The 13,119-nt window shown below is 37.0% G+C and overlaps 1 protein-coding gene and 1 long non-coding RNA gene across 5 annotated transcripts in view; one reads left to right on the forward strand and one right to left on the reverse strand.

Moving 5' to 3' along the window:
- The window catches only part of LOC131382350 (uncharacterized), a 64,063-nt gene that overhangs the window by 37,972 nt on the left and 12,972 nt on the right, over positions 1–13,119 (forward strand). Inside the window, exon 2 of the long non-coding RNA XR_009211764.1 lies at positions 9,129–9,245. This is a non-coding gene — a long non-coding RNA (uncharacterized LOC131382350). The remainder of the gene's footprint in view (positions 1–9,128; positions 9,246–13,119) is intronic.
- The window catches only part of DHX29 (DExH-box helicase 29), a 53,090-nt gene that overhangs the window by 14,910 nt on the left and 25,061 nt on the right, over positions 1–13,119 (reverse strand). For 3 of the 4 annotated variants that reach the window (XM_058433898.1, XM_032145180.2, XM_058433897.1), the window contains exons 12-18: positions 12,291–12,434; positions 6,713–6,889; positions 5,876–6,016; positions 4,122–4,266; positions 3,870–3,987; positions 2,557–2,641; positions 1,355–1,443 (exon numbers count right to left, since the gene is read on the reverse strand). In XM_058433898.1, coding sequence (XP_058289881.1) covers positions 1,355–1,443; positions 2,557–2,641; positions 3,870–3,987; positions 4,122–4,266; positions 5,876–6,016; positions 6,713–6,889; positions 12,291–12,434 — 899 coding nt within the window. Of the gene's footprint in view, positions 1–1,354; positions 1,444–2,556; positions 2,642–3,869; positions 3,988–4,121; positions 4,267–5,875; positions 6,017–6,712; positions 6,890–12,290; positions 12,435–12,826; positions 12,831–13,119 lie in introns of all 4 variants that reach the window. The other variant, XM_032145181.2, reaches the window with a different exon arrangement.

The following is a 13,119-nucleotide window of genomic DNA, read 5'->3' on the forward strand; positions in this document are numbered from 1 at the left end:
TTGACTTAAGTCAAAACTGGAAAAAGCTGGATTTGACTCTTACAGCTAAGTTAAACACAGGCTTAAAAAGTCCATTATTGTGGACCAATAGTTCTCAAATTATGCTTCATATTTAAATAATTTAGTAAACATTGCATACTAAATATACTACAAATTAAAAGTCTGGCAAAAGAAAAAAATTATTTAACTTATCCTTTCTCATACTAATCTGATCATAGAATCTTTTTTAAATTTAGTAGAATACCTATTAATTATGCAATGATAATTCTTTGAAATATTTTGAGAAGTGTTACTGTGACCATTACAATTCAACATACCTTTCACGATACAGTTAAACCCTGAAAACATTTTCTCTAGAGGTACAATTCAAAGAATCAAGAATCTACTTTTTATTGAATAGTGGTACTCCCTTGCAAATATTGCTATGGTTTCCTAAAACAGGGGATAGTGTATCTAGATTATAGTAAACTACTAAAGGTGGTCTGTCCTAGTTATTCAATATAAACATTATTTATTCAGTAGTAATCTTTTTGTTGAAAATTCAGTTACAGTTACCTATTAGGTTCCAGTTACTGAACTAGGCACTTTCAGTTATAAAATTTTCATTTTGGCTGGGCGAGGTGGCTCACGCCTGTAATACCAGCACTTTGGGAGGCTGAAGCAGGCAGATTGCCTGAGGTCAGGAGTTCGAGACCAGCCTGGCCAACATGGTGAAACCCTGTCTCTACTAAAAATACAAAAAAATTAGCCAAGTGTGGTGGCATGTGCCTGTAATCCCAGCTACTCAGAAGGCTGAGGCAAGGGAACTGCTTGAACCAGGGAAGTGGAGGCTGCAGTGAGACTGTGCCACTGCACTTCCAGCCTGGGCATCAGAGCAAGACTCCGTCTCAAAAAAAAAATAAAAAGAAATTTTCATTTTACCCATTTACAAATGAAGAAACTGATGATTAGAGAGGTTATATGTTACATTACTTGCTCAAGAGATTTAAATTCAGCTCTTACTCCAAAAGCCGTGTTTCTTTTTTAAATAATCACACAAAGAATGGTTTTTGTTAAACAATTTATTTTACAAATAAAAAATCAATAAAAATTTATGTTCTGAAAATTTTTCTCAGCACTTTTCTAAAAGTAGCAGTATAGTGGTATTACTTATGGGAAAACCCATGAAATGAAATTCTGACATTTACTCTCGGATATTTTAAAGTTTCCTATAGTTTCTCTAAGGCTTTTGCTTTGGACAGAACCAGGACATTTAGGATTTTCCCTAAATAATTTTAGGATTTCTCCCAAGAATTCAAGAGCCCCAACCTCTTTCCGGTTTAAACATGTTTTGATTTGGGAAATTTAAACTTACTTATTTTCTTTTGTTCTTCCAGTGTCAATTACGAATACAACATCAGGAATAGTAATACCCGTCTCTGCAATATTGGTTGCTAAAACAATCTGAAAATAAACAAAAAGCTTAAAACATTTAGACTACTTTCATGAATATATCATTATTTAAATTAGTTTGAGCTGATGAAATTTAAAAACTGAATTTCAATTTCAGTCACAAAAATTTACAATCTATTTGCTATTACTGTGTAATTTTAATTTACTCTAGTTTTGTCAGCTTAGCTTACTAATTAGACTAAATCTAAAATACAGATTTTTATTCCAACAAAAATACCACTCCCCTAATTCTAGTCAATCTCTTAAAAATGATATAAGTAGGGCTGGGCGCAGCAGCTCACGCCTGTAATCCCAGCACTTCGGGAGGCCAAGGTGGGAGGATCACCTGTGGTCAGGAGTTTGAGACCAGCCTGGCTAACATGGCGAAACCCTGTCTCTATTAAAAATACAAAAATTAGCCAGGCTTGGTGGCAGGTGCCTGTAATCCCAGCTACTCAGGAGGCTGAGGCAGGAGAATCACTTGAACCCGGGAGGCGGAGGTTGCAGTGAGCCGAGATTGTGCCACTGCACTCCAGCCTGGGCAACAAGGCTGGAGTGTTGTTTTGAAACTCAGTCTCAAAACAAAAAAACATAAGTAGAATGGGGAACTGGGTAGAGAATGGAAACAGCTTAGCACAACCCTTCACTATTATTAGGAAAAAAAAAATCACATTAATGAGAACTAGGTTGTTGTCCTGGCTCTGTTACTTATTAGCTTTGTGACCTACTTAATGGTTTATGTACAATAAAAATCATCAGAGAGGATCTGCCTAGAGAACAACAAGAATACTCCCAGGATTTAAATATCCAATCTCCTTTGTGATGCCTTCTTGGGAAAAAGTTGTGACTTTTTTTCCTCAACAGGCAACATCCATACCATGTTTTTCAACTAGCACTCCCTCAATGAAGTCTTCTCCCTTAAATAGCACATAATGTAAATATTCAAATGCTTGAATTGTAACATTGGGTTCACTTCTGATGATGGTAAGGTGCAGAACACTTGGAGTTGGCAATGTGCTATCAGGCACTTAATTTTAACAACTGTCTTTGATGATAAAAAGTTATACTGCCATCATAAAATACTCTCAGGTGGATCACATATAAATTTGCTGTACTAAATTTTACCTTCCTGACTCCTGGAGGAGGAAGTGTGAATGCTGCAGCTTGATCTTGGGTTGAAAGAATAGAATGCAGAGCTATCACTTTATATCTGAAAGTTAAAATCATAGTTCTTAGCAAGAGTTTCTCTTTAGAAGACACTGCAAAGAATAACAAAATTTATTTGCATATAGCAAGCAACTTTAAGATTTTTTACTACGAAAAAATTTAAACATACACATTTACAGAATTGTACAATGAAACCTCATATACATGCATCACAAAGAATATAAACAAATTATGCGAATAGGATTAAATTTTTTTAATGTTCTTTCTAATGTTGAAGTGGTTTATATGGTTTACTACAGTAGTAATAAACTCTATCAAAACATATAGTAAACAGCTGATTAAATATATATGGATGATAAACCGCAGCTTGGTTGGAGTTTTGCACGATTTAGCGGGTTGGCAGGAGTCACCATCTTATATTTTAACCACAGGATTCCCTCTGCTTAATCTTATTAGAAGATGAAGGCTGGCCAAGTGTGATGGCTCAGGCCTGTAATCCCAGCACTTTGGGAGGCCGAGATGGGCGGATCATCTAAGGTCAGGAGTTTGAGACCAGCCTGATCAACATGGTAAAACCCCATCTCTACTAAAAATATAAAAATTAGCTGGGCGTGGTGGCGTGCACCTGTAGTTCCAGCTACTTGGGGAGGTTGAGGCAGGAGAATCACTTGAACCCGGAGGCAGAGGTTGCAGTAAGCTGAGATTGCACCATTGCACTCCAGCCTGGCCGGCAGAGCAAGACTCTGCCTCAAAAAAAAAAAAAAAAAAAGAAGAAGATGAAGGCTACAGGCAGTGGCTCACGCCTGTAATCCTGGCACTTTGGAAGCCCATGGTGAGAAGTTCGCATGAGCCCAAGAGTTTGAGGCCAGCCTGCGCAACAGGGGGAGACCTTGTCTCTATGAAAAAATTTTTTTACATTAGCTGGGCGTAGTGGTGCACAACCTGTGGTCCCAGCTGCTCAGGAGGCTGAGGTGGGAGGATTGTTTGAGCCCAGGAGTTTGAGGCTAAAGGTGCAATCATGCCACTACACTCCATCCTGGGCAACATACAGAGAATCTGTCTCAAAATGGAACAAATGCAGAATATAGTACCTAAAAATTTTTAGTAGATAACATGTTATAATGGAAGTGTTTAAAGAAAAAAACTTACTTCCCCATAGGTAATTTTAACCCATGGTGAAAAGACTTTGAAAACTCTGATCAAGGGTTTTAATGTACCAAATATTTTCCTATTTTAAAACTACCAGGAATATAATGAAGATGTGTAGTTACCGTTCAGAATAAAATCTTCTATCATTTGATAGAAGATCATACAACTGCTGAATATGAGCAAGGCCTGGTAAAAAGATCAATACTGCTCCTTCAATATTTCTGAACTGGGGACTTTTATCTGAAATTTTAAAAAAGATACAATATTCAAAATAAGAAGATAAGGAACAGCATATAAAACATTAATAAAACATCTCCAGCTAGTAGAAATGCTTTATCAAATCAAATGGAGACCCATTAGAAACAGAAATATACCTAAGTATGCAAGAAGTTCCAAAATGAGATCCAGGTTGATTTTATGAGGATTCATGTATAGAATAGCATGCTGAGTGCGGCTGCTGTACTTTTGGTAAAATGGATTTAAATCAGCATGCGCTCCAGTCTGAACTGGGATGTATTCCTAAAAGAAATCCAACCAGAGGGAGCTGAATAAAAATATTAAGTATTTTTGTAAGACAAAGAAGGAAAAAAGGTGGTATTTGCATTCATTCAAATCTATATTTTTCTCATTGTCACCATTACTATTTTGTTAAAATACAGGAAGAGTATACTTTTTAATAGTGGTGAGAGTATCAGCATCTCTGTCCTATAATTTAATGTCATCCAGCCCTTAGGTATAGCAAAACCTTTTTATCTTGGCATATACATACTAAAGAATTGTAGAAAAACATACTGTAATCATGTATGCATCATTCTGTGGCAACTAAAAAGCAGCCAGGCCAAGAGAGGTCATAACGTTAGCAAGTAGTTTGTACCTGGCTCATTCCTTCTACATTCTACTTTGGCACCTGAATTCCAATAATCTCTTTTGAAATAACTATATTCTAAAGTCTTTCTTTAGTTTGTAATTTTTACCTCTGGGGTTTTAGGGCAAGATTTTAATTTTTGCTTTAAAAATTTAATTTTTGTCTATCTGCTTAATTAAAATATAAAGATAACTTTGTTTTCATCAAATTGGAAACATGCATGAAATATCATGGCTATGACAAAAATGCTGGATCTAGTACCACTGGCTAAAATGCAGGATAACATTGTTTTTGTGATATTTCTGAAAACATGTAATTGAGACTAACTTCCCAGGAAGAACTATGCCCTAGACAGCTTCACTATGTATGTATGTATGTATGTACGTATGTATGTATGTGTCTATCTATCTGCCTATCTATCTATCTATCTATCACCATCTACCTATCACCATCTTGCCTCTGCCCTGCTCTACCTGTCTGTCTGTCTGTCTATCTATCTATCTATCTATCTATCTACCTATCACCATCTTGCCCCTGCCCTGCTCTACCTGTCTGTCTGTCTATCTATCTATCTATCTACCTATCACCATCTTGCCCCTGCCCTGCCCCATCTATCTATCTATCTATCTATCTATCTATCTATCTATCTATCTATCTATTATCTATCTATCTATCTATCTATCTATCTATCTATCTATCTATCTATTTATCTATCACTATCTACCTATCACCATCTTGCCTCTGCCCTGCCCTATCTATCTATCTATCTATCTATCTATCTATCTATCTATCTATCTATCTACCTATCACTATCTACCTATCACCATCTTGCCTCTGCCCTGCTCCTGCCAGGACAGAGGCTAAGAAAACCAATGGCAAGGATCTAGATTTGGGACTACCTATTTGACCACCTATGGTGTTGAGACAAAGTAGAGAAAAATCACTACTAATGTACTCCTCAATAACTGATCACTGTTACAAAAAGAAGTTGCTTCTAATTTGTATGGTCCTTGATTTTGCATGCGTACCTAGATGGCCCAGAATAGTGTAAGAGGACAATCAAAGTATCACAAATCAAAGACTACAGTCTATGAAATAAAGATTAAAGAAATGACCTTTAAAATTTGTTCATTCTCAGATCTGTTCCTCATCTATCAAATTATACTCAAATTCACTGTGTTAACCATATGATTTTGAAACTCTTGTGGCAGGTTAGGCCCTGGATATCATTATCTGATATCTTTCAAAATATTTTCTTTTTACCTGATATTTTTTTATTCCCCCTGCTTTGCTTGTAACATTAATGGTTACTTCTTCTTCCTCTTCCAGAAACTTCTGACAATATTCTGAGTCTTTTTCCAGTACAAAGCCTGTTTCTTCTATTATATCTTCAAGATGAAAAACCTGCATAGAATAAGGCATATAAATGAGTGAATTCAAATTCGTTTCAGTAAATATCATTTTAAAGAGAACAGGGGACACCACCTTTTGAATGTCACCAAACGCTAATTTAGAATATTATGAAAAAAAATTTTTAGTATTATTTGGAAATGAAGACTTGGTTGACATAGAGGGATTGTCTCTAAAGTCTCAGGACAAATTACATTATGAGATATATTTATATATATACATATAATGTGAAACAGTTAAGAGTAGATTGTATCAGCTGAAATGAAAAGGTAAGAATCAAGAATAGAATAAGTAGAAAGGAAGCTTCAAAGACAACCCTAAATTTGAGGGGTGGGTGAAAAAGGAGTTCCTTATTGCCAGGTAGCCACTCTTTTTTTTTTTTCCACTAGCCATTAGATGACCAGGGAAGGGCAGCAACTCTTAATCTGAATACAATGATTTTCATGTGAAAATAGTTTTATGTTCTTTAGCCCTCACTGCTGTCTTGAGTCAGTCCCCTCCTTTCTCTCCTATCCAGCCTCAGGCAAGGCAGTAACAGCCATCTGATTCTTAAGGCTGTGTCCGGCTCGTCTGTCGACTCACTGTACCTAGGAATAGTTCTGGCCTCTGACTACAAGTGCCCATCTTCTAGGGAAAGAACCTGGTGGGAATGCAGTTTCTGCTTATACACACATTATAAAGAAAACTTACCTCAACAGGATAACTTCTTCCTGAAATTCTGAGAATGGGGCAGTGTGTGAAATATGTAGAAAATTTTTCGCTGTCCACAGTGGCACTCATTAGAATCAAGTGTAGATCAGAACGTTTTTGTAAAATTTCCTTCAAGATGATTAGTAGGAAGTCTGACTGGACACTTCTTTCATGAACCTAGTTTTAAAAAGGGAATTTAAAAATTCATCATATATTGTGTAAATTCTAGTAAGAGGCTTGAACAATCAGACACCCAGATTTACTAAAAGTTATTCAATATCTAAGTACAGTCAGTACATGTGCGGGGAGGGAGAAGCTGTATGTTTTAAATAAGACAGATCTTCAGAACTGAAAATAAAGTCATTCTCTAAAATTGGAAGTCACTGAAAATCATATAGTGAACTAGATTAGCCATGACAGCATGACTCTACCCTAGGAGATGGTTTGCAAATCAGATCAGATGTAGCTGATAAGGCCGGGTGCAACCCTAAGTTTGAGGGGTGCATGAAAAAGGAGTTCCTTATTGCCAGTAGCTCATACTTGTAACCCTAGCACTTTAGGAGGCCGATGCGGGCGGATCACCTGACGTTGGGAGTTTGAGACCAGCCTGGCCAACATGAGGAAACCTTGTCTCTACTAAAAATACAAAAATTAGCCGGGTATGGTGGTGTGCACCTGTAATCCCAGCTACCTGGGAGGCTGAGGCAGGAGAATCACTTGAACCCAGGAGGCAGAGGTTGCAGTGAGCCAAGATCATACCACTGCATTCCAGCCTGGGTGACAGACTGAGACTCTATCTCAAAAAAAAAAAAAAGATGTAAGGTATATCCCAAATTTCACTTAGAAGGCAGAGTGACTCCTAAATCTTTGCCACTAATATAAAACTATACTGTTACCATTACAAGACAGAAGGTTTATCTACTAGGTAGCAAAAGAGGCATTAACTAGCAGGAATCCGACAGAATCTCTATCACTGTCAGAAAAAAGGGTTTTATGCTCTAACACATGCATTTTAGGGAAGAGCACAGATGAGGTATACTGTCAGAACTTTAGTATCTGTTGACTGTATGAGTCTGTCTTCCAACTTTCTGTACTGTGCCTTATTTCTACTCTATTTTATAACAGATTTAAGGTAGCACAAAACGATGAAGTGTATCAAGATAACAAAACAGGTTTTATCATTCATTTGTTTGGAAGGGAGGCAGTAGGGGTTAAGTGTTCAGACTCTGAAATCAATTGCTAAGGTCCAATTCTTGGCCACTTACAGTGTGACTTAGGGAAAGTCATTTCAATATTCTGTGTCTATTTCTTCTCTAAAAGGAGAATACAAATAATGCAAATTTCATAGAGTTGTGACAATCAAATGAGATAATGCAAAGCCCTTAGAACAAAGCCTAACAATAAGTACTCAGCATTGTGCTAGATGCTGGGGTTTAAAAAGCAACCAAGAGAGTTCTCTTACTTTGAGTTTTCAGTGCAGTAAGAAGATACTGTATAGGATGGTTTGAAATTATATTTGAAGGATAGCTAATCCAGATGGTCAAGAAGGCTACTAAGACAAATACCACTGATGCTGAGGACTGAGGGATGAGTATGAAAAGAAAAAGGAAGAAGAAATGGGATGAAAAAAGGAGAAAAAAGCGTTCATATCAAGGTGCACAGTGTGTATGAATTCATGGTAGAAAGAAGGATCATACTAACATTCAGAAACTGGAGAAACAAAAACAATGACTTGTGCATGGGATCGGGGATGGGTTAGAAATAAAGCTGGTAAGATACTCAATAAACTGCCCTGTAAGGCCTTGTCAGCTGTGTTAAGGTGTTGTGATTTTATCCCAATGAGTCAGGAAGACCAGTGCTTAACGCATTTTAAAGCAGAGGAATCATGTGGTCTGAGTTTTATTTTAAAAAGGATAATCCTGGCTACAATGTGGAAAATGCAGTGGAGGAGAGCAAAATAAAGCAGAAAGTTTAATTCATTAGAGACTTTTGTAGTAGTTACAGAAATAATGGTGGCCTCTCCAAGGGTAACGCCAGTGAATATGGAGAAAAGTGAATGTACTTGAGAAAGGCAAAATAAAAGGACTATAGGACTGGATTCAGGGCATGTGGGAGAAAGAAGGAAAAATCTTAAAGATATTTTTACTTTGGTGGTTTGACCAGGTGACTGGGGATCATTCAGAGATTGAGAAGAGATAAGAAGGGGCAAGTTATAAAAGATGAACAGGGAGGAAAGATGTTAAGTAGTGGAACTGCTGAGTTTGGAGTTCCGGAGATTGAAGGTATCTAGACAGTAGCTAGATTTAAGTCTGATGCTCAGGAAGGAAATCTAATGGATGGCATAGATCCGGAAAATTTCATCAAATAGATAGGAATTTATACAAATAAGGATTTTTTGTTTGTTATTTTGAGACAGGGTCTCGCTCTGTTGCCCAGGCTGGAGCGCAGTGGCGCTACCAAAGCTCACTGCAGCCTTGACCTCCCAGGCTCCAGCAATCCTCCACCTCAGCCTTGCAAGCAGATGGGACTATAGGTGAGTAGATAGGACTACGGGCAAAAGCCATTAAACCTAGCTAATGTGTGTTGTTTTTTTTTTTTGCTGTTTTTGTTTTTTTTTGGAGACAGGAGGTCTCCCTTATATTGCCCAGGCTGGTCTCAAACTCCTGGGCTCAAGTGATCCTCCTGCCTCAGCCTCCCAAATTGCTGGCATTATAGGTGCAAGCCACTGCTCCTGGCCAGATTTTTTTTTTAAACGGAAAAAAATAAGGATAGAACATAAAATAGAGCAAATAAAAATGCATACTATGAAGTATACTTGGTATAGATGGGCAGAAAATTTGGCTGTAAGCACACTAGCAGCCATCAAGAAAACCTACTCAATTCACACACTGACTACAAACTAAAATCACACAATTCCTAATAGTAAGGCCAGAAGGAGCATTATCCTGACTATCTTCATAAAGAGGGTCCTATATAATGTCATGGACTTTGTCCTGACATCTCTTACAATAAACACTTAACATGATGATGAATTTCACTTCTAGGCTTTTTTTACTTGCTGTAGTGTCTAAGAGGTTGATGGGATCACAGTGGAGCTCAATTCAGTTAACTGTGTCTACGAATGGCTAATACAAAACCATGAAAGAACACAACTTCCTGAAGTTGGTCTGGTTTTTAGAGTTCATCCTGATCTATATTTACCAAGCAATTTTCTGGTAGTAATTTGGGGTTCAACAGAACTTATTAACTGCTACAGATGTCTCAACTTACCTAACAGTAAGAATTTCTCACTATAAATATATTGTAGCTTAATTTAAGAATGGTAATAAGAAAAAAAAAAATTAGCATTTTGGCTCATGTTGACCCTTGATGATACCGATTAAATCTAGGTCTTGGTCATACAAAGCCACAATGTGACACCTTACCCCTACTCCCTTCCCGCAGGAGCCCATGGGCCAGATAAAAAAGCAGCCATTCAGCCTCTTTCTCTTTGATATCTTAGTGATAAGAGTGAAACCATACCTATAAACTTTATAAAATTAATCAAGGAAGAAAAACAAACATAAACCAAGCTTGCAGCACATTCAGCATTCATCATTAGGTCTGCTTGTTCTCTGACCTGCTTCTTTATAGTAGTTCACTGCCTACTGTCCTAGAATCACATAGACCCTAGATTATCGTTCCCCTTAACTGCTCTATAGATAACTTGAACATTATGAAATGCTACGTTTTCCATTTGAGAAATTCCTTCAGGTCCTATGTGCCAGTGAAACTACTGATTCAAAGCTGGTCTGAAGGACCCCACTGATGCCAGCTGGTATGAAGGACCCCACAAAGACCTGACTCCCCAAATAATGCAGTTTCTACAGCCTGATGATTTTTATCCTCTTTACCCTGACCGATCAATGACGCCAATATTCCAGTCCCTTGCTTTCCAAAATCCCCTTAAAAGCCCCAGGCCATAACTCCTTGGGGAGATAGACTGAGGGTCTCCTCATCTCCTTGCTTGGTGCCCTGTAATCATTAAACACTTTCTCTGCTGCAAACTCTACTGTCTCAGTGCACTAGTCTGTTACTGCACAGTGAGCATACAAACCTGTTGGTCCTATAACAACAGTACAGTGTTCTCTCCCATTAAGGAATAAAGACTCCTTAGATAAAAATTCCTATAATTTATTTATTATCAAAATATTAATTAGGTTATTTTAAAATGTCTTTACTCAAACTTATCCAACAAGAGGAAAATAGCTAAATAACTTATAGGACCATCCAAATTATATACTAGTATAAAGCTACTTTTAAAAATCATGTTTTTGGGCCAGGCATGGTGGCTCACACCTGTAATCCCAGTGCTTTGGGAGGCCAAGACAGGCGGATCATGAGGTCAGGAGATCGAGACCAGCCTGGCCAACATGGTGAAACCCTGTCTACCCAAAATACACAAATTAGCTGGGCGTGGTGGCACACGCCTAGTCCCAGCTTACTCAGGAGGCTGAGGCAGGAGAATCGCTTGAACCCAGGAGGTGGAGGTTGCAGTGAGCTGAGATCGTGTCACTGCACTCCAGCCTGGTGACAGAGCAAGACTCTGTCTCAAAAAAAAAAAAAAAAAAAAAAGTTTTTGTTGACTAATGGGAAAGAATTATAAATATACGTATTAAATATACACATATAAATATACAAATTAAAGATTAACATTGATTTTTTTCTGAATCATGAAATCATACTCTTTCTTTTCATTTTTCTACCTTTCTATACTTCTAATAATTTCTAACCAAAAGGAGGAAAATAACCCAATTATATATAGTCTATTAATTAAAAATCAATGAATGAATGAACTTTCACTATTGCTTTCTGAACTTAGTGAATTAACGACATTTACAAAAACTTTATATTGGGGAGATTTTTAATTTTATTTTCTGAATAACAGGAATGGTATATAATTTATCTGTTCTTGAAAAATTATACACAAGCAAATTAGTTTATATACACTAGGCTCCTGTGGCATTTAAAATAATTATAAGGTGAAACTTTTAGCATAATTCAATGTAAGTGTACATTCAAATTTGATTCAAGTTGAGGTATATCTACAAATAAAGTGATATAGTGGTGAAGATTTCTTATTTTTTGTAAGAATTACAGCAGATTCTTTAACAACTAAATGTAGTAGTTGAGAGGCAGTATACTGTTAAGAATACAGACTGAAGCTAAATTGCCTGGGCTTGAACCCCCAGCTATAGAAATTACTGGCTGTGAAAACCTGAGCAGGCTGTATGACCTCTCTGTACCTCAGTTTACAATAAGGATATCTGCTTCACTGGGTTACTGGAAGAATTAAACGAATTCACTGCCTACTGTCCTATGTGTGTGTATATATATATACTATATATAACCCTTTGAACAGCAAAGCATATAGTATTTATTAAACCAACAGGAGATACATTTGTTACAAGAAATTATTATATGTAAAGTATATAATAATTTAGTAAGCATAAAGAAAATGTTATCTAGTATTAGGAGTAACATCTTTTTAATACAAAAATATTTCAAATTTTTGAATACAATTATAGAATCCACTCACCTCATCTACAATAACATGAGACACGTTACTTAGAAGACCATCTTCTTGAAGTTTCCTTAGCAAAACCCCTGTTGTACAATAGAGTAACCTGGTAGATTCACAAGCTCGAGATTCCATCCGGATCTGATATCCACACAAGGAATTCTGAAGGGAGAACAGAAGGCCTTGATTAGATTCTCATGAGTAATATGGGAAACAAGCTTTAAAAAGTGAAGCAGAGGTGCTGATCTTGCTGTTAAATGGAGCATTGTAAGTAATCTAGTACAATTTATTATATTAGTAATTATTAGTTTATTAAATATTAGCAAATCTATTTAGTGCAATTTATTATTAAAAGCATTTTCCCATGGTCAACTATATAAAGCTATAAAATATATTTCATATTTTGGCAAATTTGAACAGAAAAACTTTTTTTTTTTTTTTTTGAGATGGAGTTTCATTCTTGTTGCCCCAGGCTGGAGTGCAGTGGTGCAATCTCAGCTCACTGCAACTTCCACCTCTTGGGTTCAAGCGATTCTCTTGTCTCAGCCTCCCACATAGCTGGGATTACAAGGGCATGCCACTACACCCAGCTAATTTTTGTATTTTTAGTAGAGACGGGGTTTCACCATGTTGGCCAGGCTGGCCTTGAACTCCTGACCTCAGGTGATTCCCCCGCCTCAGCCTCCCAAAGTGCTAGGATTATAGGCGTGAGCCACCACACCCAGCCCCCAAATTTTTGTTCAAGATGTTGAGAAAAAAACTGTTCACTTTCTTTAAATACCATTAATATGATTATTAAAACATTAATAAATGTTGAATTAATTTCTTCCTAAATAATCATGGGGCA

Source organism: Hylobates moloch, unplaced genomic scaffold (assembly GCF_009828535.3).
Source record: "Hylobates moloch isolate HMO894 unplaced genomic scaffold, HMol_V3 SCAFFOLD_23, whole genome shotgun sequence".
In the NCBI taxonomy this organism is placed as follows: domain Eukaryota; kingdom Metazoa; phylum Chordata; class Mammalia; order Primates; family Hylobatidae; genus Hylobates; species Hylobates moloch.